Source organism: Pseudochaenichthys georgianus, chromosome 3 (genome assembly GCF_902827115.2).
Source record: "Pseudochaenichthys georgianus chromosome 3, fPseGeo1.2, whole genome shotgun sequence".
Classification (NCBI taxonomy): domain Eukaryota; kingdom Metazoa; phylum Chordata; class Actinopteri; order Perciformes; family Channichthyidae; genus Pseudochaenichthys; species Pseudochaenichthys georgianus.
In genome coordinates, this window is record NC_047505.1 from 45,020,594 (window position 1) to 45,047,313 (window position 26,720).

General features: G+C 42.0%; 1 protein-coding gene and 2 long non-coding RNA genes across 5 annotated transcripts; 1 reads left to right on the forward strand and 2 right to left on the reverse strand.

The window, feature by feature from the left end:
• Positions 1–268: 268 nt before the first annotated feature.
• LOC117461038 (pro-cathepsin H-like) lies at positions 269–5,759 on the reverse strand. 3 transcript variants are annotated; one of them, XM_071207161.1, is made up of 13 exons: positions 5,620–5,759; positions 4,999–5,030; positions 4,771–4,876; positions 4,544–4,614; positions 3,995–4,165; positions 3,746–3,850; positions 2,517–2,603; positions 2,246–2,301; positions 2,056–2,137; positions 1,894–1,962; positions 1,579–1,685; positions 606–734; positions 269–506 (listed from the first exon to the last, which is right to left on the reverse strand). In XM_071207161.1, exons 1-13 carry the CDS (start codon positions 5,693–5,695, stop codon positions 428–430), a joined length of 1,170 nt encoding a protein of 389 aa, XP_071063262.1. In that variant the 5' UTR covers positions 5,696–5,759; the 3' UTR covers positions 269–427. The 3 variants fall into 3 exon arrangements, with proteins under 3 accessions (XP_071063262.1, XP_033958610.1, XP_071063263.1); XM_034102719.2 differs by lacking the exon at positions 3,995–4,165 and having other exon boundaries at positions 5,620–5,754; XM_071207162.1 differs by lacking the exons at positions 4,999–5,030; positions 5,620–5,759 and having other exon boundaries at positions 4,766–4,857.
• A 13,797-nt stretch (positions 5,760–19,556) lies between these two features.
• On the forward strand, positions 19,557–20,171 carry LOC139433449 (uncharacterized). The gene is made up of 2 exons (XR_011642911.1): positions 19,557–19,925; positions 20,038–20,171. It is a non-coding gene; the product is annotated as an uncharacterized lncRNA (long non-coding RNA).
• Positions 20,172–23,861: 3,690 nt separating this feature from the next.
• LOC139433452 (uncharacterized) lies at positions 23,862–24,742 on the reverse strand. Its single transcript, XR_011642913.1, has 2 exons — positions 24,640–24,742; positions 23,862–24,419 (listed from the first exon to the last, which is right to left on the reverse strand). It is a non-coding gene; the product is annotated as an uncharacterized lncRNA (long non-coding RNA).
• Positions 24,743–26,720: the final 1,978 nt, after the last annotated feature.

The following is a 26,720-nucleotide window of genomic DNA, read 5'->3' on the forward strand; positions in this document are numbered from 1 at the left end:
ACAGCTCATTTTGTCTTTAGGTACCCATAAAGAGGCACTGACTGAAACATTAAATAAATAACACATGGATGATTGGCCATAACATTATCTGAGAGATCCACAGGGATGTCCATCACTTAGCGTGACACCATGCATCTCACATAACTAACGGTCTCAAAGCACTCCACAGACCGGACATAATCAAATAAAATAGTAGAAAAAACAAATAATGAATAAAAGGCGCCCCATAGTTGCCGCAATAGAAAAAACTGAAAGCACCAGACAGGCATCATTATGACAATTTTTTATTTTTGTAACAATATTAAGATTACATTTTACATTGAGAAATCAAACTTCTCCATAAAACACAAACAGGAAACAGGAAAGCACAGGCATCACATCCCACCCTGAGATGTATCAATCCTCCACTTTGTTGTGATGCTCCTCCTCATGTTACTAAAGGGAGAGGGTAGGAAGCACATGCAGCCAGTCCGCACATGTTTTTACCTTGCTCGATCAAAAAGTACCTGATTGAATAAAGAAAAAGAAAGGTGTCAATGATCCAGGAACCTCTAACAAATGGTCGGACCAAAACACAAGCAGACACACACAGAGACTGTATTTACCCGTCCACTCCCCAGGCTGGACCCCAAGAGTTCTTCACAATCCAATATGGCGTGCTGTTCTCTTCAGTGCCGTAACCCACAGCCAGGACTGCATGATTCACCATGTCTGCGGTGCTCTTACACTGGGTGCTAAACAGACAACGCTGATGCTTTAAACATGAATAGAGTCCATGTCTTATGTAGGGTGAATGGGCTACTGTTCTCATCAATATCATATCATAGCATGCCTATGTAAAGTTGGGTTTTGTAGCCGTTTCTGTAAATATTTTCATGCCTGTTTGTGTGTGACAGAGCCATGAAAAAGAGAGCCAAAGAGTAAACAGCACAGTTATAGAGAGGATAGAAAGTTGAATGAAGTTATTCACAAGGACACTTAACTGAAGGTACCATAACAAATGAACCATCAGACCAACACAGTGGGCACAGATAAGAAGCTCCTTATTAGCATGTTGAAGATGAAGGTTGCACTGCAGCAATTTAGACGTTGAAACGACAAGGAGATCGGAAGAAAACCATGATTTCTGATGATGATGAATAGTTTTAGAAAATGTTTCATGCAGAGAATGCTGGTTTCTATGTTTGATATCATATTAAACTGATTATATCTGGATTTTATAATGACAAAACCAGACATCTAAAGCACCAAATCAAACAAAAGTCTAAAGATATGTGTTGTGCTTTGAGGTGCAAGCAGCTTTTCAGTCACATCCTGCAAACAACCATGAGTAAGATTTGCAGATTTCACTGGTAGCTCTGTTAGTTTCATAATCCTCTTTCATGATTAAAGACACCTGGTGCTGGAGGATTACTAAACAAAATCCAACAAAATTGTTTCATAAATATATTCACAGTGCAAAATGGACCGAAACAACAGGGCCCCACAGTCCTCTGGAGAGTTTTGACCACATGTTAGTATAAAAGACAATAAATACACATTCATAAATACATGTGCTTTTCATGGTCTTTAGCTCACCTTGTGTAAACTCCTTCTTTGTAGTGCATAAAATCAGCCGTGACTTCAAAGCCGAAGGACACAGGGTTGAGCCGGGCAACAGCATCAACCATGGCCTTTTCATCGTACTGTCAATTAGACAAGCAAAAGCAAGTTTAATACCAAAATGAAAAGCACAATGCAGTGAGGAGTTGTGATTAAATAGATGGCAGTCCAGTATATTGAACTGTAACTGTAAGTACTCAAGGCAGTGGCACAATGTCACACAGTTATCATACAATTAGCAGTCATTTCTGCCGATAATATAGATTCAGAAGTATACACTTGTTCACTCACACTTGTTATGTTGACTACATCCAGGACAAAAGCAGCTGCAAGAGCAGGCTCAAAATGGCAAGTGTCGTCCTAAGAAAGGAAAGACATAAATGTACGGATTGAGAATTCCTTTTGTCAAAGAAAGTATTTATACAATGAGACATTACTCCAGAGAACTCATACATAGCCTTTGTAGGGGTAGTCCTCCTCTGTCATGAGACCATTGTTGTATTTGATGTACTCAAATGCCTGGCTGGGGAGGCCACTGAAACAAATAGAGTTTAATACAAAAGTGTATTAATTTTAAGTGTGACTTATAATGCTTTATATGTATATAGCTATTACAGCAAAACAACTAAAGAGTCAAACTTACCCCATGCATCCCTGGTTGTTGAAGTCTTGAGCACAGTCTATCAGCTGCTGCTCAGACTGGAACATAAAACAAATTGCATTATCATTTCATGCAAAGCAATTATACTGTACTTATAGGACTATGTAGGATCATTAAAAGACTGGCATAAAGCCTAGATCAGAAGTATACAAAGGGGTGGGAGGGCCTTTACAACAGAGATGACTTCTGCAAGCACATCTTTTGAATCATCATTGACTTGAGTATTACTAAATAATAGTCAGGCAGATCTCACCAGAGTGATTAGCTTCCCTGTAGCGATAGCGTTCACTGACTCCAAACAGCCAGTGGTAGAGAAGGTCCAACAGCTTCCACAGTGACCCTGAAGACACAGACAATTTAACTCTAACCACTGGTAATTCACTTATGTTCAAGAGGCACTCCACTATTTTTTTTACAAATGAAGGTCAATTGCTTGTGAATACAGGAAATTGAATTATGTGTCCGTGGCGGAGGTTAAAGTGCACCTATCATGCTATTTTTAGGCATATATTATGGGTCTCAGATAAAAATATATAAAAACATGAGTGTTGCTCAAAATACAAACAGATCATGCATTTTAGACATCCCTCATAGATGTGGGTACGGAGGAAAAGAGAAAGGGTTTTATTTTCTGACGCTGCGCGAGTTCCCCGACACACCGGGGACACATATTTATGTATAAAAGACTTCAAAAAGTGCATTTTGCATGATAGGTCCCCTTTAAAGTCAGAGAGAAATCCTTTTTCTCCCTGCTGTATTTGTCATTTCATCATGCTCATTGTATCATTAAGTCAAGCCACATGAATAACAAATGCAACTCTTTGTTTGACTATAGCACATAGTCACTTTTCAGTTCTCCCATTTTAATCGAAGTATTTTAAACAGGACACCATTTTCTACATACGAAATGTTGCTTGATGTCAGGGTTTAGTGCTAGTATGCTGTTAGCTGTTGTGTTTTAGTGTGTTGTCTATCGGTCTGTTGATAATAATCACTATACTCTCTCTCTCCAGGTGTCGGCACTTCCTGTCCGTGTGGCACCTGCTAGACTGATTGTTGTTCCCGCCCCTGATTGTGTCCACCTGTGCCCCATTACCTAATATGTATATTTAGTCCTTCTCTCCCTTTGTCTGGTGTTGGTTCGTCTTGTGTTATCGTTAGAGCCATGCCTGTTTACCAGAGATCGATATTACAGTACCTAGTAGATCCTAGTGATTCCATGGAGAGTCCTAGTAGAACCTAGAAGTCATTGATAGCTTTGGTTTCTGTCCAATAAAGACTATTACCAAGCAACAGAATCGAGCATCTGAGTTCTTACGAGCCCATCGTATCACTTGAAAAGAGATACAAGTCTTGGAGGATGTGCTGTAAAAGTTTCCACTAAAAATGAGCACGTAACTTAGTGCTAAAATTCAACAAAGTTCTTATACCGATTCTTTCTCTAGTTAGGTGTTAGTTGCTCAGAAGCATGTTATAGTATACCTGGTTCTTCACAGGAGTCACAACGTTGCCCTTCATCCTCCAGTCCACAAACTCAGGGTAAGGACCAGCCATGCTGAGATGACCCCCTGTGGTCGCTGAGCAGTTCTACAACAGGCCCGAAAACCAAACATTACTATCAAAAGTAAATGTAAAAAAGTAAGTGTGTTGTTTTAAAATATATATTATATTATATATATATATATATATATTGTAGTGGAAACTTCTGTGTAGCAATGCAGTGGGAGTCACCGCCTCAGAAAGGAGACACGGTAGAGCAGGAGCTTCGATGTCAAACACTGGAGGTTTATTTAGAGTTACGGCCGGAGAATTCACATCACAAGTCACAGCAGTCACGGTCTGACTGCACGGGTGGATTGCCACGTCAATTCTGGAGAACCTCTCTCTTGTTAGCCCATTTAACTGGTTTCAAAGAGAGTAATCAACATATCTTGATAAGATAGTTTAAGCAGTTGGGAACACTGAGTCACTTGCGTCCGTCACTTATGGCCTCGAAGATGTCATACCTTGGAGTCCACAAACAACAAAGAAGGAAGTGTCCCAGTGCACCCACAACAACAGACCATCTGTGACCTAGTGTTGATCGGTCACAGAATGGGAACAATAACATTATGGCTCAAGCAGCCTGTGTCCTTAAAGGAGATAAACAAACGTCAGGGTTGTTCCTGTACGTCATATCTAGGAGTCTAGGTCAATAATTTACTATCAAAAGTAAATGTAAAAAAGTAAGTGCGTTGTTTTAAAATATATATATATATATATATATCATATATATCATACCTGAGGCTCTGTTAGAAGGAACAATTTCCTGAATTCCTCAAATGTCATGTCTGAGAACTGATTCAGGCCCACTAGATTGGAAAATGAACAACATTGTGAGAAGATTAATGCTTTTTATAACTTTAGAAAATATGACATGTTTAAAAGTGTTTAAGAGTGTAAACTCTTTGTTAATAATCTATACATTAGAGATGTAATACAGGGGTTAGTGCAGAACCGTACCGTACTTGTAAATGAGTGATTCCCAGCATTATGATGCTCAATCTCCCTCTTATTCTCAGTGAATATCTGGAGCCGGTGGTAGTACTCCTCAGTGGCATACACCTTGTTGTGCTGCACATAACACAGTAACAGTATACAGAAGACCTTTCATAAAACTTCTTATCAAAGCATTCAAAATATTTGTTTTGACTGTAAAGTCAATATTTTAACTAACACTGTAATAATGTACATACCTGTGACATCCATAGTTTGAATGGATATTCATCTGATAAGACACAGAATACAGTTGTTAAAGTTAATAAATCAGCCTAATAATAAACATTTCAAATGTTCAAATGAAATTCAGGCCTAAAACCATTCATGTTCATGTTCCCTAAATGTGCAAACACAAAAAACGTTTTTTTTAATGCCACATACTTAAAGTATGATAATCTTATTAAAATATAATGCATTGATCTAGATTTAAATAACAAACCAAACATTAAAGAGTTAAAGTTAAGTCAACAAGTAGTCACATAATCATATAGTATGAAGCAAATATCATTATCCCCATTATCAGTTATTTTAGCCTACTTTTGATACTTTAAGTACATTTTACTAATGCATGATTGTATTGTGGCAGTTTTACTACTTGAGTAAAGGAGATGAGAGCATTTTGCACCATGACGAAAACATATGTATATCATCATAATGTTGTCATTAATATTGTGGCTACATTGAGTTGAAGCTGCCTGGTGACAACACTTAGTCTCAAGGTCTCAACGATATGCTACTGTAAGCGAAAACCACAAACAGTTCTGCAACAACACACACGAATAGTAAAACACGTAAAACTTAGTAAACAGTTAACTTACCTGAGGGTAAAATTAATGGTGTTAAATTAACTAGACTTAAAAAGGTTGTTATAAACCAAACAACACCGAGCGCCATACTCCCCCCTGTTTACTCCAAAGCGCTGTGAGGGAGAAAGCGTCACATGAGTCGGCTTCATTTCAGTGTAACACTCCCTTCCTTTGTCCCCCCTTTGACTCCCCCCTGTAAAACTGCAAACACAGCGTTATGGGTTGGAAAGGTATTCAGATACTTTACTTGAGTAAAAATACTAATACCACACTGTACTACATTTTAAGTAAACGTACTTCATCGAGAATGGCTCTTAATTAAAAGTATTTAAGTATGACTAGGAAAATGCACTAAAAGTAAAAGTGCTCAATTGCAACAACACCAAACAAAATGTATTTAAATATTTTAAAGCATAAGCAGCAAATCTTGACATATAAGAAGCTCAAACTGCTTTACTTGAATATAATGTTGGATGATTTAATCTTTAACAAATAATCAGACTTCACAAGTTCTTCTTGTTGTGTGTCAAAATAATGTATTGGTAATTAAATACATCTGTAAAATTGTAGTTAAAGGTAGGTTAGGTAATTTTGGAGAAACCAGCTGCGCTAGAATTTGAAAATACACAGCCGGAAAAAATATGCCACTTCCTTACAGAGCCCCTCCTCCAACACAACACACACGAACGCGCACATGACCAATGAGGGAGGGCACAGATAAGTTTGAAATACTCGGTTAAAGTACAAGTGCCTCAATGTGCCTCAATGTGTACAGTAGGCTACTTTAGTACATTTACTTTACTTCCCACCACCTTTTAGTTTAGTACACGTTTAGTGTATATATATATATATATATATATATATATAGTCTATATGAGTACACCTCAGTTTCAAATCGCCCAGGACTGAAATCGTAAGGATTACACAACTTTGATGTAATTGTAATGTAGCTAGTGGATTGGCAGATATTTGTATTATTATTAAAATTGCACTTGAGGAAAAGCAATATGTTTGTATGGGGACTTGTTTAAAGACAACTGCACTTATGTTTCTCTCTTTGACTTTGACACCTGAGCAAAAGTGGGAGTTTATCATCATGTGTCAAATGTGACCATCATCTCTCATAAACGAGACAATAGGATATGACTAAATATATTTTCTGTATATGTGACCTGCTCCATCGAAATCAGTCGCATTGACCCGAAGACACATTTTGAGTTGTATACACGGTTGGAAAGAGGAGATTCCTAGCTTTCTAATGATATCAGGATTGTTTTTGTACTCCAAATATTAAGCGAAATATGTCACATTATATAATGACTGTCACAGAGTCCTCATTTTGAGAAAAAGGCCTTTAAAGTTTCCTCTTCTCTGGAATCCATCGATCTGATTGATTATTAGTGGAGCAAATGATCAAAATACTACGGAGGGGAGATATTTTCGTTTGGAGGGGAAGCTCGCGAATGTGTGTGTATACGTGTGTGCGTGTGTGTGTTTGTGTATTTTTGCGTTTGTGTGTATTGTGTTTGTTTCCCGGGGAAAACCCTCACAAGAAACACCGGCTGTTGTTGTGCCTGCTGTGGCGTTAAATGACTCCGTTCCCCGCTTGTAATTATGCCGTTACAAGCTTCAAAGTTATATTTATCATCTGAATTTGCCGAAACAAGTTTAATATTCTGAAAGCCAAGACTCTGTTTAATTTAAATCAGATGAAAACAAACTGTAAAGGATCCTGCCGTGTTATCTATGATTACTTTACTCTTACGTTCATAATGTCAGCCGGAGGGAGGGGGGCGGCGCTGCTGGAAGAGCAGAGTGCGAGTGAGAGGTGCCTGTCTTCGTCCCTTCACAAGCTTCAAAAATGTACTTATCGTGTGATTTTGGAAATAAAAGTTTCATATTCTGAAAGCCAAGACTTGGTTTGTTTAAAATCAAACACAAAACACCCGAACCCTGAAAAAATAGTTTTTTACGTAAATCCACGTTTATTCTGAAATGAGCCGTTGCGACTTCCGACTGATTTCGATAGAGCGGGACACATATACTCTCATCTGTTTATAGTGTGGTGGAAAATACATGTATCATAAAATGGTTTTCAAGACAAGAAATAACATAAATACTCTGTAACTATATAAATAAAAACCTCTCTGGGCTTCTACTCAGTCTCTAATAACGATTATACACAACAAGTCCATTGGGGAGCACATACTAGAAGGGCACAGCCTACTGTGTCTAATACAAATAATAGTTTATGTACATTATGAAATTGTTCCTGTACACTTCACACTCGCTGCTTGTGGTGGGAATTTATTTATCAAATGTGGATAGAGAATCAAACCATTCAGTTGTCTTTGCTGTATTTTATTACTTGCAAGAAAGTTCAGTCAGTCATACAGAGAGCATACAGAATGCAGAGTGAAAGACGAAGAATAGAGTTTGGGTTGCATATATAAACACAGAGAGAGGAGAAAGGGAGGGGTTGAGCTTGGTGATAACAAAGGTGCATTCTGGGAGTTAGGGAGGCCATGTCAGGAAGTTCTCAGTTAAACTGAGTTAAAGGTCATACTGTTGGTGCACTAGAGTGTAACTAACAACACTGCAACACATCTTCTTATTAAGGCATTTTCCCAAGCTTAGCTAATAAGTGTGAGAAGTAGTAAATATAGATAAACATTAGCAAATTCGAATCACACTATGACATTATTAAATTAAGTAAGTGAGTATGATATTTTTATATTACACTGCATCACCGCCTGGTACTGCCTTTATCTGTAAAGCATCAGAGAGGGTGATGAAAACTGCTCAGCACATCACCAGGATATAGATGCCACCCATGAAGGAAGTCCACACCGAGCAGTGCAGGAAGAAGGCCAACAGGATTATCAGAGACCCCAACCCATCCAGTCCCCCACCCTGAAGATAAGAATCAGTTTCATCCAACAGCCTTTTTGAACTCTTGAGCTCATTACTACTGTCAATTTACCTTTATATACTTTTATTTAGTTTATTCGTGTTGTATTGTGTTGTATTGTAACTTCTGCGACTTATTATACGTCTTACAATCCCATTATTCTAACATTCTCATTGCGAATATAGAGTTCTAATATGATGTTCTTTGCCAATGTCTCTGTAATTGTTGTGCATATCATAATAACTTAAATGTGATCCATAGGAGGGGTGGGGGTGTGCGATCCTCTTCATGCTGAAGTTTTGGGCTCGATTCTCAGAGATGCGTCATACAGGCTCTCCTCTGTCAAACTAAAGTAATAATAACCACATCAAAAACTTAAATTAGAGTCCAAAGATGCCAAACATATCGGGGAATCAACAGAGGTGCAAGCTGAACACTCTTAAAATGCTTTCTAACTCAAATATTATAAATGTGATCAATATAACTTAGTAGACATTATTATTCTTCCTCAAAGACAATCACTAGTTTTCAAAGATATACATTATCCCCTGTATTTTGTGGCAAGCGCCTTCTACTTGAAACCACTTTGCTAACATTACATTGAAAACGTTTATAATACATTTGCGGATTTTAGAAATGGATTAAACTGGAGCTGGCCACAATATTGAGTTCTGAAAGGTACTAACTAAAATAGACTATTAGTCAAATAAAAACATATTGAAATTGACATCAAATAATGTCTCCGAACACATAATCAAAACCTGAAAAAGAATAAAATACACAATGAAAAGATACAGACAAAATTAACCTCTCAAAAATAGACCAGTTGAGCAGTTCTACTACAGGCCCGAAAACCAAACTATCAAAAGTACATGTAAAAAGCAACGTGGTGTTTTTAAAATATATATATATACAGTATATACATATTTATACATTATCACAAAGGTGTGATTTGCTGAATTCCTCAAATGTCTGTCTGAATAGTGATTCAGACCCACTAGATTGGAAAATGAACAACATTGTGAAAAGATTGATGGTTTTTATAACCTTGTAAAATATTGTATAACATGTTTAAAGGAGAGCTGACAGTGTAAACTCTGTTTTAATAATCTATACATTACAGATTGTAATACAGGGGTTAGTGCAGAATTGTACCATACTTGTAAATGAGTGATTCCCAGCATTATGATGCTCAATCTCCCTCTTATTCTCATTGAATATCTGGAGCCGGTGGTAGTACTCCTCCTCAGTAGCATACACCTTCTTGTGCTGCACATCAACAAAAAAGTGACAGCATGTATGGAAGACCGTTCAAAAAACTTCTTATCAAAGCATTACAAATAAAACAATTTATATGAGACTGTATAGTCTATATTTTAAATAACACTGTAATGATGTACATACCTTTGACATCCATCGTTTGAATTGATGTTCATCTGATAAAACACAGAATACAGTAGTTAAGATAATAAAGCAGCTTAATAATAAACATTTCAAACGTTCAAATTAAATTTAAATTAAACTTGTGCTTAACTTACCCTATTAGAAGTTACACATTTTACTCCACTGCTTCAACATGAGAGTTTTTGTAATGCCACATACTTAAAGAATTATAATCTTAATAAGATAAGCATGAATTGCTTTAGATTGAAATACCCAAACCAAATATTAAATAGTTAAAATTAGCTCCACAAGTAGTCCAAGGAAGCAAATAGTAAAATAGTAAAAATAAAATAACCATAGTTAAAAAAAAAAAAACCGGGCTACACATTAATGCATGAGTCATAACTAGTCCCTCCCTTTCCGGGAGCCTCCATGGGACCCCGGAAGCGTAAAATTATACATTGAAGTCAATGGAGAGAGAAAGGTTATCTTTTGATCCCGTTTGAATTGTGCCACGAATGACACATATGATGTTTGTCAATTTAAAAGAATATTTTGCAAGTCAAAAAAATAAAAATGTGTCGTAAAACTGTGAAGTTACACATTTTTTTGTGTGAAACCGCTCAGTGAACTACAGGTCTCTTGGTCTCGCACAATACGCGTCACCATCACAAAGATGGCCGTCACGTTAGCAAATTTCACCTGTTTCTTTCAGAATGAGAATAAAAGTATAAAACGAGGTGACTACAAGTCTGGACACGTTGAGAGCTGTACATACACGAAAGGGGAGTTAGTCGGTTCTGTAAGAGCAGCGGGACCGGCTTTACAAGATGTTGGTGAGTAACATGAGTGCAATGTGTGTATGAAGCTACCTTTTCCATTTATTTTAGACTACTTTTGATACTCTACATTTTACTAATGCATTGTAGTGTGGCAGTTTAACTGAGAACAGTTTGACAGAAATACATATATTTCTTATTTTAGCCAGAGTCCATCACAAACGGTCTATTCTTCTGCAACTCTACTGCGCTGCTAGTCTTTGCCACTAATTTCCGGGAACTATTGAGAGGCTTCACGATCCGCCATTGCTGTAAACCAGTGACCATCAACTGGCGGCCCGTGGGCCGAATATGGCACGCCAGACATTTTCATCCAGCACGCGCTGTGGCGCTGGCGGAGTGGTTAGTGCGTTTGCCCCCCACTCATTTTATTTTTGACAACGTCTCTTGAGTAATGTGCAGTAGCGGAGTCCAACAGAGAGGCAGCAACTGCGGGCAGTAGCCTGCGTACTGTGTAGCCTTCCCTGCCCTGAAAAAGAAGTTATCCTTCGTTAGCGTGAAGAATCTGCTTTATGCGCTCCGCAGTAGCCCCCGCTACGAGGCTCCTGCGACATGCTCCACTAACACCCCCCCGGTCAACAACTTCAACATTCAGGGCTATATATAAAAATCGCTGGCCACCGAAAGTGTCTCTAGTGCGGCTTTCACACCAGCGCTTTTCAGTTTCTAGCTCCGAGCGGGAGCTTTTCTGGTTCAGCTCCGGTTTCCCTTTTCAGCTCCCGCTCTGTGCACACCGCCCACTGGCGCCCCAGAGCTGCCCTTGCTGCGTCATGACGTCACCGTTTACATCGCTGATTTGCCCCCCAACGGCAGCCATTACGGCAGCTCACAACAACAACAACAACTGCGTCGGGTCGATGATCGTGTTGCTTTTAATCACACGAAGCCAGAATAAATTGAATAACGACTTCTCCAACCTTATACTTTTCTCCAGAGTGCCGTGGTTCATTGTTTATTAATGTGTTTCTGCAGCATTTACCGACCGCTGCAGTGCTGGCTGCTCTTCCACGGGAGTTTATTCTCCCGTTAGCTCCCGGTTAGCTCACACTGCAGCGGCCGCTCTAAAGTATTCACTGTCCGACTCACACAAGCAGCTGATGCATATCCCCAGTTCCCTTAGCCTAAGTGAATGTGTGTCAGTCTGAATTGACACTGTTTGGTATCACAACGCTGTTATGAAAGTTTCTCTGGTATAAAACGGGTGATGTTAGCATAGCAACCGAAGCTAAACTGACTACTTGCATCCGATAGCTGCAATAATACAAAACAACACGTCTGCCTCTCTCCACAATGATCGATAACAGTGAACGGATGGTCAAAGTAAGGCACAAATAAACAGAATTAAAACTGCGGTCACAGACGTGCACGCAGTTGTGGGCGGGCCTTCGCGTCCGAGCTGTCACGGATGAGTGAAGGAAGCAGGACCCAAATGCAGATAACTCTTGAGAAACCCTTTATTCCAAGGATACAGACAAACACAGAACAGAACACTCTCCGGTGAACTCCGTCACCAACAAACAATGACCCAACACTGAACACAGACAGAGACAAGACTAAATACAAGAAGGGGTAATCATGACAACGAGAAACAGCCGGGCAGGGGAGGAGAAACACAAGGACAACAGGTGAACACAATCGGGTAATCCGGGAGGGAAACAGACAGAAAGCAGACAGGCAGGAAACGGGGGTGAACACTTAACACAATAAGACAGAAAACCCAAAGACAAGAAAAACACCAACACAGACAAAACTACAAACGTGACCTAACATGTGCATTGTGACACGAGCGCCTGTAGGGGAGGGTCGCCGGTCGTCCCGGCGTCATGCGGATGCGCGCGTGTCCTCCGAAATGAGCCGTTCGTAATTTCTCAAACGTGCGCGTCCCGGACTCCCAGGTCTTCCGGCAGCGACCAGGAAACGTATGTGGGCTCGGCGCCTCGAAGGTAAACACATTTCTGTAAAGGCTCGTCGATGATCGATTATCGCGGAGGCTGTCTGGAGGAGCCTTAACCTGTTAATCCCCGAGCCTGTTTTTCAGGTTTCAGGCTCGAAAATGACATTCCCAGAACAAATGACCATAACTTCACTTCTAAAAGGTTTATATGAATAATTGTTTTTATCAATGCAAGGTTACATCTGTGAGTTGGATGTAGAAGTGTCAGAATCAATATAGATTGTTCTGTGTGAGTAAATTCAGATGGAACATAGCAAAACAAATGTAAATTCCTGTCTCCCCCTAAAGAAACCCCATTAATTATAGTGAAGACCAACCTTGAATGATGGGTTAGTAGCCTAAAAGCTTTAGGAATCCAAAGTATAACATAATAAGTACCCTGTATCAAGATTTAGGCAAAACAAGTGACATTTGACCTTTTTAGAGAGGTTTATGAAAAGAAAGTCCAGGCGGAATAAGCTTTGGGCACATTTGACCTTTTTCAGGTACCAGACTATAAAAATCATTGTATTACATTGAATAATCACTATAGGTATTCATTCCACCCAAAACAACAACAACAACAACAAAATATATATATTTTTTTTAAATATTTTTTTTTTATATATTTTTGTATGTGTGAGTGTTTGTACTAGGTGTGTGTAAGTGTATGTGTGTGTATGTGTAGGTGTGTAAGTGTAGGTGTAGTTGTGTGGGTATGTGTAGGTGTGTGTGTAGCTGTGTGTGGATGTGTGTGTATGTAACTGTACCAACGCACTATACAATAAACTACACTGTAGGTCATTGTGTGTAAGTGTACTTGCACAATAAAAAAAACGGAAACATAAGTGACATTTGACTCCAACTGGGGCAGATTTATTTCAAACATTTTACCAACACACTATAGGCATGTAAAAACAAACATTTTACCAATGTACTTGTTAGGATTTGTCTGTGTTGGTATTTTTCTTGTCCTTTTCTATCTTTGGGTTTCCTATTTTATTTTGTAAAGTGTTCACCCCCGTTTCCTGCCTGGTTGCTTTCTGTCGGTTTCCCTCTCTGATTACCCAATTGTGTTCACCTGGTACCTATGTGTTTTCTCCTCCCTCCTCACCTGTCTCGTGTTTAGGTGATTAGTCCTGGGTGTATTTAAGTTCTGGGTTGTCTGTCTCTCTTTGTCGGGTTGTCTTGTGTATTGGCTTGTCCTCGGTGAGTGTTGACTGGTCTGTTCTGTATTTGTCAGCATAGCCTTGAAATAAAGGAATTATTTGTACGTTAATCTGCATTTGGGTCCTACCTGCTTCACACACCGTAACATTACAACCCGACCTTAAATATGGGCCCAGCAGATCCTTTTGAGCAGGAATTATTGGATTTTACGTTTTCTTTGGCTACCTGCTCTTATCAATGGATAGGAGCGGTCAGGGTTCAGCAGTGAGATGCTGCTCTGGCAGAAGCAGTCCACCTTACACTGAGGAATCAAAGTTTGGTGAAATTCTTACCTGCCAGGCTTTTGGATTACCTCACAATTTGTTTTCCCGATCCTGACAGACCCAGGTCTCCCAACTCCTGTTTTGATACCACACGCATTGGTGTGGTCCGTCTGGCGTCAGCCCCTGCTTCTCACCCAGTGTTTGCTACTGTCCAGGAGCCATTCGCTGGTACTCGCCTGGCCTTTGGAGGTCCACGGAGCCTCCAAACGGCTCCTAAAGGAAGGGGTCGCAAGGCCAGGTTGGCAGCACGAGCCCAAAGAGCCAGGGTTCCAGAACCAGTTCTGGCCCCAGCAGCCATGGTTACGGACCCAGTTCTGGCCCCAGCAGCCATGGTTCCGTGCCCCAGTACCATCCCACATAGTCATGGTACCGTGCTCCAGTACCACCCCACACAGCCATGGATCCGTGTTCCGGTTCCCTGCCCAGCAGCCATGGTTCCGGCTCCAGTGCCGGTCCCAGCAGCCACGGTCCCTGCTCCGGAACCGGACTTTACAGCAATGTTTCCGGCTCCAGAACCGGACCGTTCAGCCAGGATTCTGGCTTCAATTCCGGCCCCAGTCCCGGTCCCAGCAGCCTTGGTGCCAGACCCAGATGTGGCCCCAGCTGCCACAGTCCCATCTCCAGTTCCCCCTCGAGTTCCCTCTCGAGTTCCCTCCTTTAGTCCCTCCTCTGGTCCCTCCTCGGGTCCCTCCTTTAGTCCCCTCTCTAGTTCGCCTCTCGAGTCCCCTCTCAAGTTCCCTTCTCTAGTCCCTCCTCTAGTCCCCTCTGGAGTCCCCTCTCCAGGTCCCTCCTTTAGTCCCTCCTCTGGTCCCTCCTCTAGTCCCTCCTTTAGTCCCTCCTCGAGTCCCCTCTCTAGTTCGCCTCTCGAGTCCCCTCTCAAGTTCCCTCCTCTAGTCCCTCCTCTAGTCTCTCCTCTATTCCCCTCTGGAGTCCCCTCTCCAGTTCCCTCCTTTAGTCCCTCCTCAAGTCCCCTCTCTAGTTCCCCTCTTGAGTCTCCTCTCGAGTTTCGTTCTCTGGTCCCTTCTCTAGTCCCCTCTGTAGTCCCTTCTCTAGTCCTTTCCCTAGTCTCTCCTCAGGTCACTTTCCTAGTCCCTTCTCTAGTCCCATCTAAAGTACCTACTGAAGTGCTGTTGGAGGTCCCGCAGACTACTCTTCTGCCGGGGGTCCTGCCAACCCCATGTCCTGTGCCGTTGGAGGTCCCGCAGACTACTCTTCTGCCGGGGGTCCTGCCAACCCCATGTCCTGTGCCGTTGGAGGTCCCGCAGACTGCTCTTCTGCCGGGGGTCCTGCCAACTCCATGTCCTGTCCCGTTGGGGGTCCCGCCGACTGCTCTCCTGCCGGGGGTCCTGCCAACCCTGTGTCCTGTCCCGTTGGAGGTCCCGCCGCCTACTCTCCTGCCGGGGGGCCTGCCACCTCCTTGTCCTGTGCCGTTGGAGGTCCCGCAGACTACTCTTCTGCCGGGGGTCCTGCCAACCCCATGTCCTGTGCCGTTGGAGGTCCCGCAGACTACTCTTCTGCCGGGGATCCTGCCAACCCCATGTCCTGTGCCGTTGGAGGTCCCGCAGACTGCTCTTCTGCCGGGGGTCCTGCCAACTCCATGTCCTGTCCCGTTGGGGGTCCCGCCGACTGCTCTCCTGCCGGGGGTCCTGCCAACCCTGTGTCCTGTCCCGTTGGAGGCCCCGCCGTCTACTCTCCTGCCGGGGGTCCTGCCAACCCTTTGTCCTGTGCCGTTGGAGGCCCCGCCGACTGCTCTCCTGCCGGGGGTCCTGCCGGCCCTTTGTCCTTTCCCGTTGGGGGTCCCGCCGTCTGCTCTCCTGCCGGGGGTCCTGCCAACCCTTTGTCCTGTGCTGTTGGAGGCCCCGCCGACTGCTCTCCTGCCGGGGGTCCTGCCAATCCCGTGTCCTGGTCCTCTTCCGTGGGGGATCCTGCCGAGGCCTTTCCCACCAGCTCCGACACCGGGTCATGCCCGGCCTCCGGCGCTGTCTGGTCTTCGCCTTCGAGCCCGGCCCCCTGAGTGCAGCGGGCCTCGCCCTCGGGCCCGGCCCCCTGACTCTTCCTGCCGCTGCCTTCGCCCCTCCATGGTCCCCACCTTGGACTCTGTCTTGCCCCCGGGCCGTCCGCCCGAGTCCCCCTTTTTGGACTCTGCCTTACCCCCGGGCCGTCCGCCCGAGACCCTGTCCTGGTCCTCTGCCTTGCCCCCGGGCCGTCCGCCCGAGACCCCTTCCTGGTCCTCTGCCTTGCCCCTGGGCGGTCAGTTCAGTCCCGTCCTCCTGACCCCCTCCTCCCACCCTGGTGGCTTAGTGATGCGTGAATTGCTTGTCACACTTGTTTGAGTTGAGTGGCGTTGAGATCCAACTCTTGACATGACATAAAAAAGGTCGGTAACGTTAATCATTACCCGCTTTTAAGTACTTTTAACAGTTTCCCTGCGGGGGATTAATAAAGTATGTGTGATACTGATTTCTGATTCTGAAGTGTTTTGCTTATAAGTTGTTTGCATTTAGCTAAAGTGTGATGTTTTTCCTCATATTGCATTGCAATAGCCTGTTTAAAGTGATCATATAACAAACAACTAATCAGTACTGATACTGTATGCTACGGAGACCCTAAAAGGACATGAAAGAAAAAAAACAAAAACAGAGGGAGAAAAAAAAAAGTCAGGATAACGGGTTAGTATCTCGTGCGCACGAGAAACGAATCCGTTATCCTGACTTTATTTTCTTTTGAGAAAGTTACCGATGCACCAAGGAGGAAGTTGAACACGAGACAACCATGTCATTGCAGACTGTTATGTTTACGTGGGGAAATGACAGTGCATACATTATTTGAGATATATTTTGAAGTCAGACTTAATTTTATGGACATTTCGGCCAGGGGTGTAGAGCTATTGGTTTAAGCACCGGATTGGCAAAAAACAGGAGAGTCTGTAAACCAGTCTGCTTTGATCTATGAATTAATGTCCGTGACTCTCAGAGTACCTGCTGCCCGCAGCTGTCACACACACGCACACGCACGCACACGCACACGCACAGAGCCAGTGGCGGACTGGCCATCGGGACGTTCGGGACGATTCCCATTGGGCCGGTACCGAAGTGGGCCGCCCGTTGACAGTTTACGTGGGCTGGGCTAAACTAACCTGTAGCTGCTCCGTCCACACTCACAACGTCATACAGACATAAATAAAGCAGCGACTGTATTCACCATGACATAGACAGTCTGTGTTTTGCATATCTTTAACTTTTGTTCAGTTTCTGAACAGATATGAGGAGCTGTGAGCTCTGAGTGTGTGCTAACAGCTAACGGCTGATGTGTTGGTCCAATCACGAAGTCATTTCTTGATTGGCAGCAAAAACAACCAATCACAGCAGTGCTTCTCTGGCTGGCTCTGTCCACAAACAATATCACAAACAATAAGTGTTCTCCCTAAGGAATACCCTTTCCGTCCAATGTGAAATGCTGCAGTGTTTTGTGAAATGCTGTGGCGTTTTGTGAAATGCTGTGGTGTTTTGTGAAATGCTGTTGTGTTTTCTGAAATACTGTGGCGATTTGTGAAATGCTGTGGCGTTTTGTGAAATGCTGTTGTGTTTTGTGAAATGCTGTTGTGTTTTGTGAAATTCTGTTGTGTTTTGTGAAATGATGTGGTTTCTTGCACTTCAGGGCCACCGTACCATAGAGATGTTTTTATTTTAAAGTAAATTCAGATGGAACATAGTAAAAACATGTAAATTCTAATGTCCGCCTAAAAAAAAAACATTACTTATGGTGAAAACCACCCTTGAATTATGAGTTTAGTAGACTAAAGGCTTTAGGAATCCAAACTATAACATATAATAAGTACCCTGTATCAAGATTGATGCAAAACAAGTGAAATGTGACCTTTTTAAGAGAGGTTTAGAAAAATAAAGTCCACCTCACCTCTGGGTAATTTGGGAACCATCAGTTCCATTTGAACGTTTTCACTTTAAAAATCATTTTATTACTTTGTATTATCACTATAGGTATTCATTCCATCCAAATACAACTGTTGTGAAAAAATAAATAAAATAAAAATAAAACATACACTGTTATCGTCTTAGGCCCCACGGACCCGTAATCGCGTCATTTTCAGGAAACAACGTCTAAGGAAGCTTAATATTTAATAAACTATGAATATTTTATATCCATAGAACGGGAAAAAAAACTAATTTAACTGATCTTTTTCATTTATTTTTTCACAAAAAACACACAATGCTAACAGTGAGCCTCTGAATTAGCCCCGAGCGAAAAATGCTAACCTATTACTGCACCGAAAATCACTCCTAGCTCCCTTATTACTTATCCTAGCTCCACATCAAACACATTGTTTATGACCGCAAGGAGACACAGAATCTAACGGTGCCCATCTCAACACTAAAAGATACAAACTAGCGAGGTTACCAACAAAAACGTACATCAAAACAAGTGGCGCTAGGTATTAGCATTAGCACTGCACACACCCACCGCGTGTTCCAATGAAAAGCATATATATATATATATATATATATATAAATAAATTATAAAACGGACAAGTCAAATCAAGCAATCTGATTGGTTCTTAGCCGTGATATACTGAGCGTATACCACGGGTAGAATTGTAAGTTACTTTTCACATCAAGTCAGTATCCCTCCGCGTCTGAGAAAACAGTATACCGTTGGGCTGAAAAGCAAACTGCCTGCAGTTTGCTTTTCATACTGGAAAGCAGCGGAGAAGTAACGGGGCAGAAACCCTCCTTTTTACGCAGCGGTCCAGACATAGACATCAAACGGCAAAACATACAGTGGGCAGTTCCTTTGGCATTAGGGCAGGGATATCTAGATACTTTCCATGGTTTGACATAATGAGTTGTGCTACTTTTAAAGCAAGCAACGATGTTTTCAAATCTGTAATCAAAGAGGTCCGCAAAAACACTATCGGCCAATCAGATTGCTTGATTTGACTTGTCAGTTTTATAAATATATTTACATTTCTTCCGTTACGGAACAAATTTACAAAGCATAAGATGGAAACATTTAAGATTAACTTGGACCTCCGGGGGGGTCTTACTATGGAAGAGTGGATTGAGGAGTGCCTATCTCCAGAAAAAAAAAGCACCTAAACGACGACATGCAGAGCTACGTTAAGAGCAGGTAGACCCAGAGCCATTTAATAGAAGAGTTACGACATCTCCGTTCACTCCAATGGACCACTTTTTTACAGCAATGGCGGATCGTGGAGCCTCTCAATCGTTCCCCGGAAGTTAGCGCCAAGGCTGGCAGAGCTGTGGAGTTGCAGCATAATACACCAATCCTGACGGACTTTTAAAGGTAAGAAGAAGTTTAAAGATGTATATTGCGGATATTATCAGTACATCTGATTCATATGAACATGTGTATTAAAGGATGTCAGTGGATTATCCCTAAATTAGTAGATTTAGGGAACGTTTACAGATAACAGATTAAGCTAGCATACCGAAGCAAGTTAGCAACACACGTTGAACAGCCTTTTAATTGTAAATTCCGTTCTCTCTGTCATTTCGTCCAACATGTTGAATTAGAGAAGAGGGGCTTCTAAACGGGATTGTATGCGGGGGTGGAGGGAGTTAAATATAACTTTGGTGCGTGTAAGAGTGAGTGTTTTTAGCAGAGCCATATTGTGTCCTTGTGATTCTGTTGATTATTACCTGTCTGTATAATGTTGCAGCCCAGCTGATTCTGGATTGATGGCAAAGGGAGAGGGACTTAAGTGAGAGTGAAAACACAAGGTACGTTTAATACTACTGTTTTATATAAGTAAACACGTTATCTCCCCAAGGCAATAGGTGTGCTATATAGGTGTGTATAACCCTTTCTCCTGTCTGTTGCTCCCTCTCTCAGCACAAGAACCAGAGGGGGGTTCAATGGAGCCTGAATACCTGCACTGAGACCCTCACCCTGCACCCTGAGTCTCAACTCTCAATGTTTTTCAAGCCTTTCCCTGTTTTTTTGTATTAAACAAAACATTAAGCTTTCCCAATGGTGTGGTTTTCGTTTTGTGAAAAAGTGCAAATGCAGTGTTTGTATATAAATCACATATTTTGTTGCTGTTGGTCGTGAAATTGCTCCTGCTGACTTGAGCCAGCCATTTTTTCCTCCGCTCTGTGTCAGTGGGGAAGCCGTACATTCGTACTCCTTTCTCTGAGCGATTTGAGCATCCCCAGGCAGCACAGCAAACCATGGTGGCGACTAGGAGGCAGCACAGCAAACCAGGATAACACGGAGGAAAAGGCACCGACAAACTGCATGATATGCTCTTCTATGTTTATTGAATTCCATGTATTTGCAATGGATGTTCCTAAAACAACACATTTAACATCATCATATCCTGTCGGTCTCCTGTCCTTTCTGAAAGCCATAAAGACGACATTAGTCATTTAGATAACTTGTGTCCTCAATTACCAGGGGATTACTGAAACTACCATGAATTTAAGAAAATGGTAGAAATGAATCCAATCTGAATTTTAAAGCATTACTTTAGATCCCCTCCCTCTAAATGTATCAAAAAACATTAGAAAGTGATCCTCCTGACTACCATACAAGTTTAAGAAGATAATATTGGTTTGAAAGAATTCAAAGCTATAAATAAACAGCAACAGGCTCTTTAACCAAGGCACTGTTAGTAACATGTAAACTAGTTGTTCACACTAATCCTAATATTATCACTCAATATTAGCAAATTCGATTTTATTTTTGAAAACATATTGATGTAAATACATACACATATCGATTTGTTGTATACATATTGCAAATCAAAACCTTTATTCACTAATAATTATCAAAAATCGTGGTTCTAGCTCCTGTTATCAATGCATTCACATTGCCCGCCATGAACTTCCGGGGAACGATCCTCGTCTACATGAACCACGTGACGATAACCGTTTTTGGACTTCCGGTGTCGTAACTCTTCTATTAAATAGCTCTGGGTAGACCAACTGAAAAAGTAGCACCATTCAAAAGCTTTCTGATGCTGGTCTTGAAACAAAGCAGAGAAATTATGACCGTTAGTGGCCACAGGTGCGAAAGCTCTCTCTCTCTCGAGCTACTGTAAACCGAATCTCGGGGACCGGAGAAAGTGGAGCAATATTCTCACCACGCCAAGCAACAGCCTAGAACAACCTCAACAAGTAACCACGTAAGCCATGCTCCTGATGCTGGACAGGTTTTCAGTGGCTGCACAATAAACGGCAACATACAAATGAATGTAAATAAATAGCCAAATAATGGATCAACGCTCTCTGTCTAATAGAGAGGCGAAGTCCCTCCCTTTCCGGGAGGCTCCATGGGACCCCGGAAGCGTAAAATTATACATTGAAGTCAATGGAGAGAGAAAGGTTATCTTTTGATCCCGTTTGAATTGTGCCACGAATGACACATATGATGTTTGTCAATTTAAAAGAATATTTTGCAAGTCAAAAAAATTAAAATGTGTCGTAAAACTGTGAAGTTACACATTTTTTTGAAACCGCTGAGTGAACTACAGGTCTCTTGGTCTCGCACAATACGCGTCACCATCACAAAGATGGCTGTCACGTTAGCAAATGTCACCTGTTTCTTTCAGAATGAGAATAAAAGTATAAAACGAGGTGACTACAAGACTGGACACGTTGAGAGCTGTACATACACGAAAGGGGAGTTATTCGGTTCTGTAAGAGCAGCGGGACCGGCTTTACAAGGTGTTGGTGAGTAATATGAGTGCAATGTGTAACGTTAATGTCAGCTAGCTAACATTAGCTAACAAGGTACACTAACGTGTTTTGTTTCAGTAACTAGTGTTCTCCTTTAGAACTTCGTGGTCTGTGTGTGCTGTGGATAATTAGTGTTCACAAGAACAAGGTACACTCCCGTGTTTTGTTTTAGTTGCTCTTCAGATTGAAGCGGCCAGTTTTATATCGACTATACTGTATGTGTGATTTCCTTTTACATCTCGTTGTGTCATTTGAGTGTATTTGCTGTGTGTAGATTCAAGGGTTTTGGTTATCTTGTCAATTTGTTTGGTTATCCAGGCACAGCTGTGCGTGACTCCCTCGGGTACACTGGTATGTGTTTTCCTAATGTAGAGAGCATTGATTAATTAATAAACTACACACTGAGTCTAGATCCTGACCAAATCCTTTTTTATTGTTGATCAAATGTTTTTCAAAAATGTATTCATACACATTTAGAAAAATACAATGTACAATCACAACCAGTACAACACACATTACAAAAAATACAGAAAAAACAAACAATAACAACAATCAGACAAGAGGACAAAACTATGGAAAAATAACCCCTCCCACCCCAGATCCGGACCATCCTTGTATTATTGCTCATTCAATCTATTATAGCATGCTAACAAACATGGTACTTTCTTTATTTGTACAGATCTGCATGGGAGACGATGGCGCGATGCAGAGCGCTGTCTGTGATTGTGCACGGGGGATGTACAAATGCAGCCACGCTGCAGCATTGGCAATATGTGCCATGTGGCAGATCAGCTCCACAGATGTTGAGTGCCAGTGGAGGAAGCCTGGCACTTCCAAAGTAGTCCAGCCGGTGTCTCAACTCTACCAACAGTGAGAGGAGACATACAACCCACTGGCCAGAGACATCGCCACTCAGGATGTAGACTGGTTCAGGTCTGCACTGAGGGGCGCACAGTGTGGCGTGGCATGGCTTTTGTCACCTGAGCCAGAGCCGCGGCCTCAACATCAGGCCATTGTCACCGTGCCGGAGCTGGTGAAGGGGGTCGGGGGCTTGAGGCAATTCTTGCCTCAATGCGACTGAGCAGAGACCAGCAAGCTGCCATCCAGACAGCCACCGGAGGACAGCGGACAAAGTGGCAGTTACACAGGCGGGGCAGGTTGACAGCCAGCAAGTTTGGTTCTGTGCTGCGGTCGGGACTTTCATCCACTCCATGCACGTCCCTCATGAAGAGGGTGCTCGGGGGGTACAACTTGGACGGAGTCATGGCTGTCAACTGGGGGGTTTTAAACGAGGCCGAAGGCTTTTGTGCAGGCCTCTCAGGAGACAGTGTTCGAGTCTGGTCTCTTTGTGAGTGAGTCTGTGTTTTGGGAGCATCCCCCGATGGACTTGTGCAGCCATCTGCCCTGCTGGAGGTGAAGTGTCCACCATCATTATATAGGATATATATATATATATATATTTGTATACATATCTGTAAATTGTATAATTTTATTTGATTTAAAAGTATTTTTGATCTCTGTCTATAAACACAAACTGAGTAAGATTGACAATAAAGTTGACTTTGAAAAATATATATATTCTTTATGAAAATAGTTGACTGTTGGAGAAATGAATCCAAATGAAACGTTGGACTGAACTACAACGCCTTTAAATCTCTACGGACTGTTCTTCAGTGGGATGGCAAGTTGCTATCTTTAAACATTTAGTAGTTTTTTTCTCAGAACAGATTTGATTTTCTGAAGTTAATTTAACTTTGGCGACCATGTAAGGTCATTATTAAAAAGGTACAATCAATTTGTTTAGGGTTGAATAAAATAATGATAAACATTTCATTTGGATAATTTACTGACAGAATAAGAAACTCAATGATGCTCTACTCACCTGTTCCTTTTTATAAAGTGAAACAGTTGAAACGATAGATTTTAGTAAACTTAAAAACAACCTTCTCCAAAAGCTATCAAGGAATATACCTAATACTTGTTTTAGAACTTTATTACATATTTTTATATAAATAGTTTGAGTGATCCATAATTGACAGAAGCTTGTGTTTACACTGACCTGTTACTCATATATTAATGTCTTTGTAACTTCTTTAAACCACTACCTCACTCATTTCTTTCATTCATCACGGTTCAGTAAACTAAGTGATACATGAACCGGTTTAATCATTATAATAACGTAGGATTGCAACTCTTTGAAACTGTAGGTGGCTCTTAAAAGAGCCGTTGTGTTTGGGTGTGCTGGTCTCAGGTCAGTCTAAGCCCTCTCTCGCGGATGCAGCGGGCCAGCTGGATGTCCTTGGGCATGATGTTGACCCTCTTTGCTTGGTTCATCTTACTGGGGGCAGCTACATGGATGTCGGTGCAGTCCACAGTCAGTGTGCAGTTGAAGGCAGAATGGATTTATTATTGACTCCGAATGAAGCACAACTTCATGTCATACAATACATTGACTTTATTTGTAATTGTGTGAAAACATATGAGCATTGATTAGCAAGCAGGACCCTCAGGAACAGAGCACGGTGATGGATGGAGCTGGGAAGAGAGAAGAATAAAGAAAACATATCAACTTCATTTTCGGATATTAAAAATTCAATTTCAAAACAAGTTGCCGCTCCTACAGTTTCCTCGTGTGTAAAGATGATTTCACTTGACCTATGCACAATATCACACTCAATACATGTGTGTCTCTGGGGGGTGCATTGTGCCTTTGATGTATATAAATAATATACCATAACCAAATACTATTACGTACAGTGGAAATCAGGTTGCCAGAGCAGGTCAGTCCAGTGTGCATGTTCCTCAGGGTCTCAGCAGTTACAGGTGAGGGAAAGGAAATAAAAGAGAAAAAGGTCAGTAACAACACTTTAAAGTACAACACTTTGAATAATTATCTCTTAATAAGTTCTCTCAGTAATCACTCAACTACTGTCTTTCCAACAACCAGATTGACTCACTATCATCACAATGAAACACGTCCAGAAGAATGGACCACAGATGGAAATGAAGCTATTAGCTATAATCTGGCATATTGCATCTCTTCTCTTGCTGAGATTAATGTTTTTGTATGCATGGTCCTTCTATAAATAAATACATGTCATGCAAAGCTGCCTGCCTGCCTTCCTTCCTTCGACTCTCCCTGAACTGCCCTGATCTTTTAATGTTCAATGTTAACCATTTGAGCAGATAGCATTAAGTAGAAAAGATCGCAGATGCTAATCTGCCGTTAGCCTACCTCCCGCCCCCTTAGCACCTGGCGATAGGCTCCTCTTCAAATGTTTCACAAAATACTTAACATCATGACTACTCTCACGGCCCGTCTACACTACAGCGTCGAAAGCTCCAAGCAGCTCCAAGCTGCCCATTCACTTTCAATGGGGTGACGTCACGTAGCCGCGCTTTTTCGCCGAACTGAATTGTGGGTAGCAGAGCGAGGCGTCTCAGGCGACCCAGGCGACCAGAAGTTGAACATTGTTCAACTTTCTGGTCGCCTGGACGCCGGAGTAGCCAGCGCCAGCCAATCAAATCCCGTTTCCCAAAATCTGACAGCTGAAGCGCCAGCAATCAAACCGCGTCTAAGCTGGGAGAGATATCCCGCCGTTCATTTCTATATTTCAAAAAAAGTCGGAGGAGAAACTAACTATCATCCGTAGCAATCACCCGGTTTTGTATGACCAGACCCTCTTCACCTACCGGGACACAAACCGAGGAACCAGGCATGGAGGGAGGTGGCAGAGGCAGTGGGGGGAACTGGTAGGTTTCGCCTGTTTGGGGAGTTTATATATATATTGCTCGCATAAAATCCCCGGGGGTTTTTGCTTTGTATGTCGGGGGCGGGAGATTCATGTGATTGGTTGTTGGTCGTGTTGCTTGAATAAAATCCCCAAGCTCCAGACACGCCCAGCTCCAAGCTATTTTTGGAGCTGTAGTGTGGACGCTGCGTACCTGTTTAACATTTGGGTTCACTTCATGTTAAGGCTAATACAAATGACAAGGCTAAGTAATGTGATGCTAACTAACGTGCTCGCTACTAGCTATGTAGCTAGCTTGACTGTGTTCCATGCACAACATGTGTATTACCCTGAGATCTCTGATCCAGCGACTCCTGGTCCTTTCATCAGACGGGAAGCGATAGAACGAGCTATGATCTATAAGTATGATCACTTATGTGATTACAACCTGGTACAAAGCACACAGGCATCTTGTAAAAGTGAACTTATTTTTAGCAATCTCTTATTTATTGGAGGGAATAATCAGTTATGAGATCTTCTTCTTCGCTTTAATTACGAGTCGCAACCACTTGGAGCATTATCGCCTGTGACATCACTTACGCGAGCCAGAATGGGATTTGGGATTTGTAGTCTTTGTAGTCGCGTATTTTTCATAGTCTTATATTTCAACAGTTTTACGACAAAATGTGACTTTTTTGACATGGAACTTATTGTTTAAGATTGACAAACATCATATGTGTAGTTCGTGGCACAATTCAAACGGGATCAAAAGATACGTTTTCTCTCTCCATTGAATTCAATGTTAATTTTTCGCTTCCGGGGTCCCATGGGCCGGAAGTAGATGGGCGTGACTTCGCCTCTCTATATGTTCGCTAGCTGTTAGTGTTGTTGCATAGCAACCACGTCGCATTATGTTTCGCGCAGAAGGCAACGGAGGGACTATTTTATTTTGAACATCATTATTTACGAATAAAAACTATTTAAATTAGAGTGTGTATTTGTTTCCCATATTGCCACACTTGGTAACCGTTTTATAAAAGCAATAGCTCACTTCAGGCCGTGATATATGCTCATTATATCACAGCTAAGGGGGTTGTCGACCCTC

What these genes read in the sequence shown, in the direction of transcription:
- LOC117461038 (XM_071207161.1), bottom strand. Translation starts at nt 5,695, where the DNA reads ATGGCGCTCGGTGTTGTTTGGTTTATAACAACCTTTTTAAGTCTAGTT. An exon ending in TCCTTCTAACAGAGCCTCAG is followed by an intron (nt 4,166 to 4,543) that starts GTATGATATATA and finishes CTTTGAAACCAG; the next exon opens with TTAAATGGGCTAACAAGAGA. An exon ending in CGTGTCTCCTTTCTGAGGCG is followed by an intron (nt 3,851 to 3,994) that starts GTGACTCCCACT and finishes GGCCTGTTGTAG; the next exon opens with AACTGCTCAGCGACCACAGG.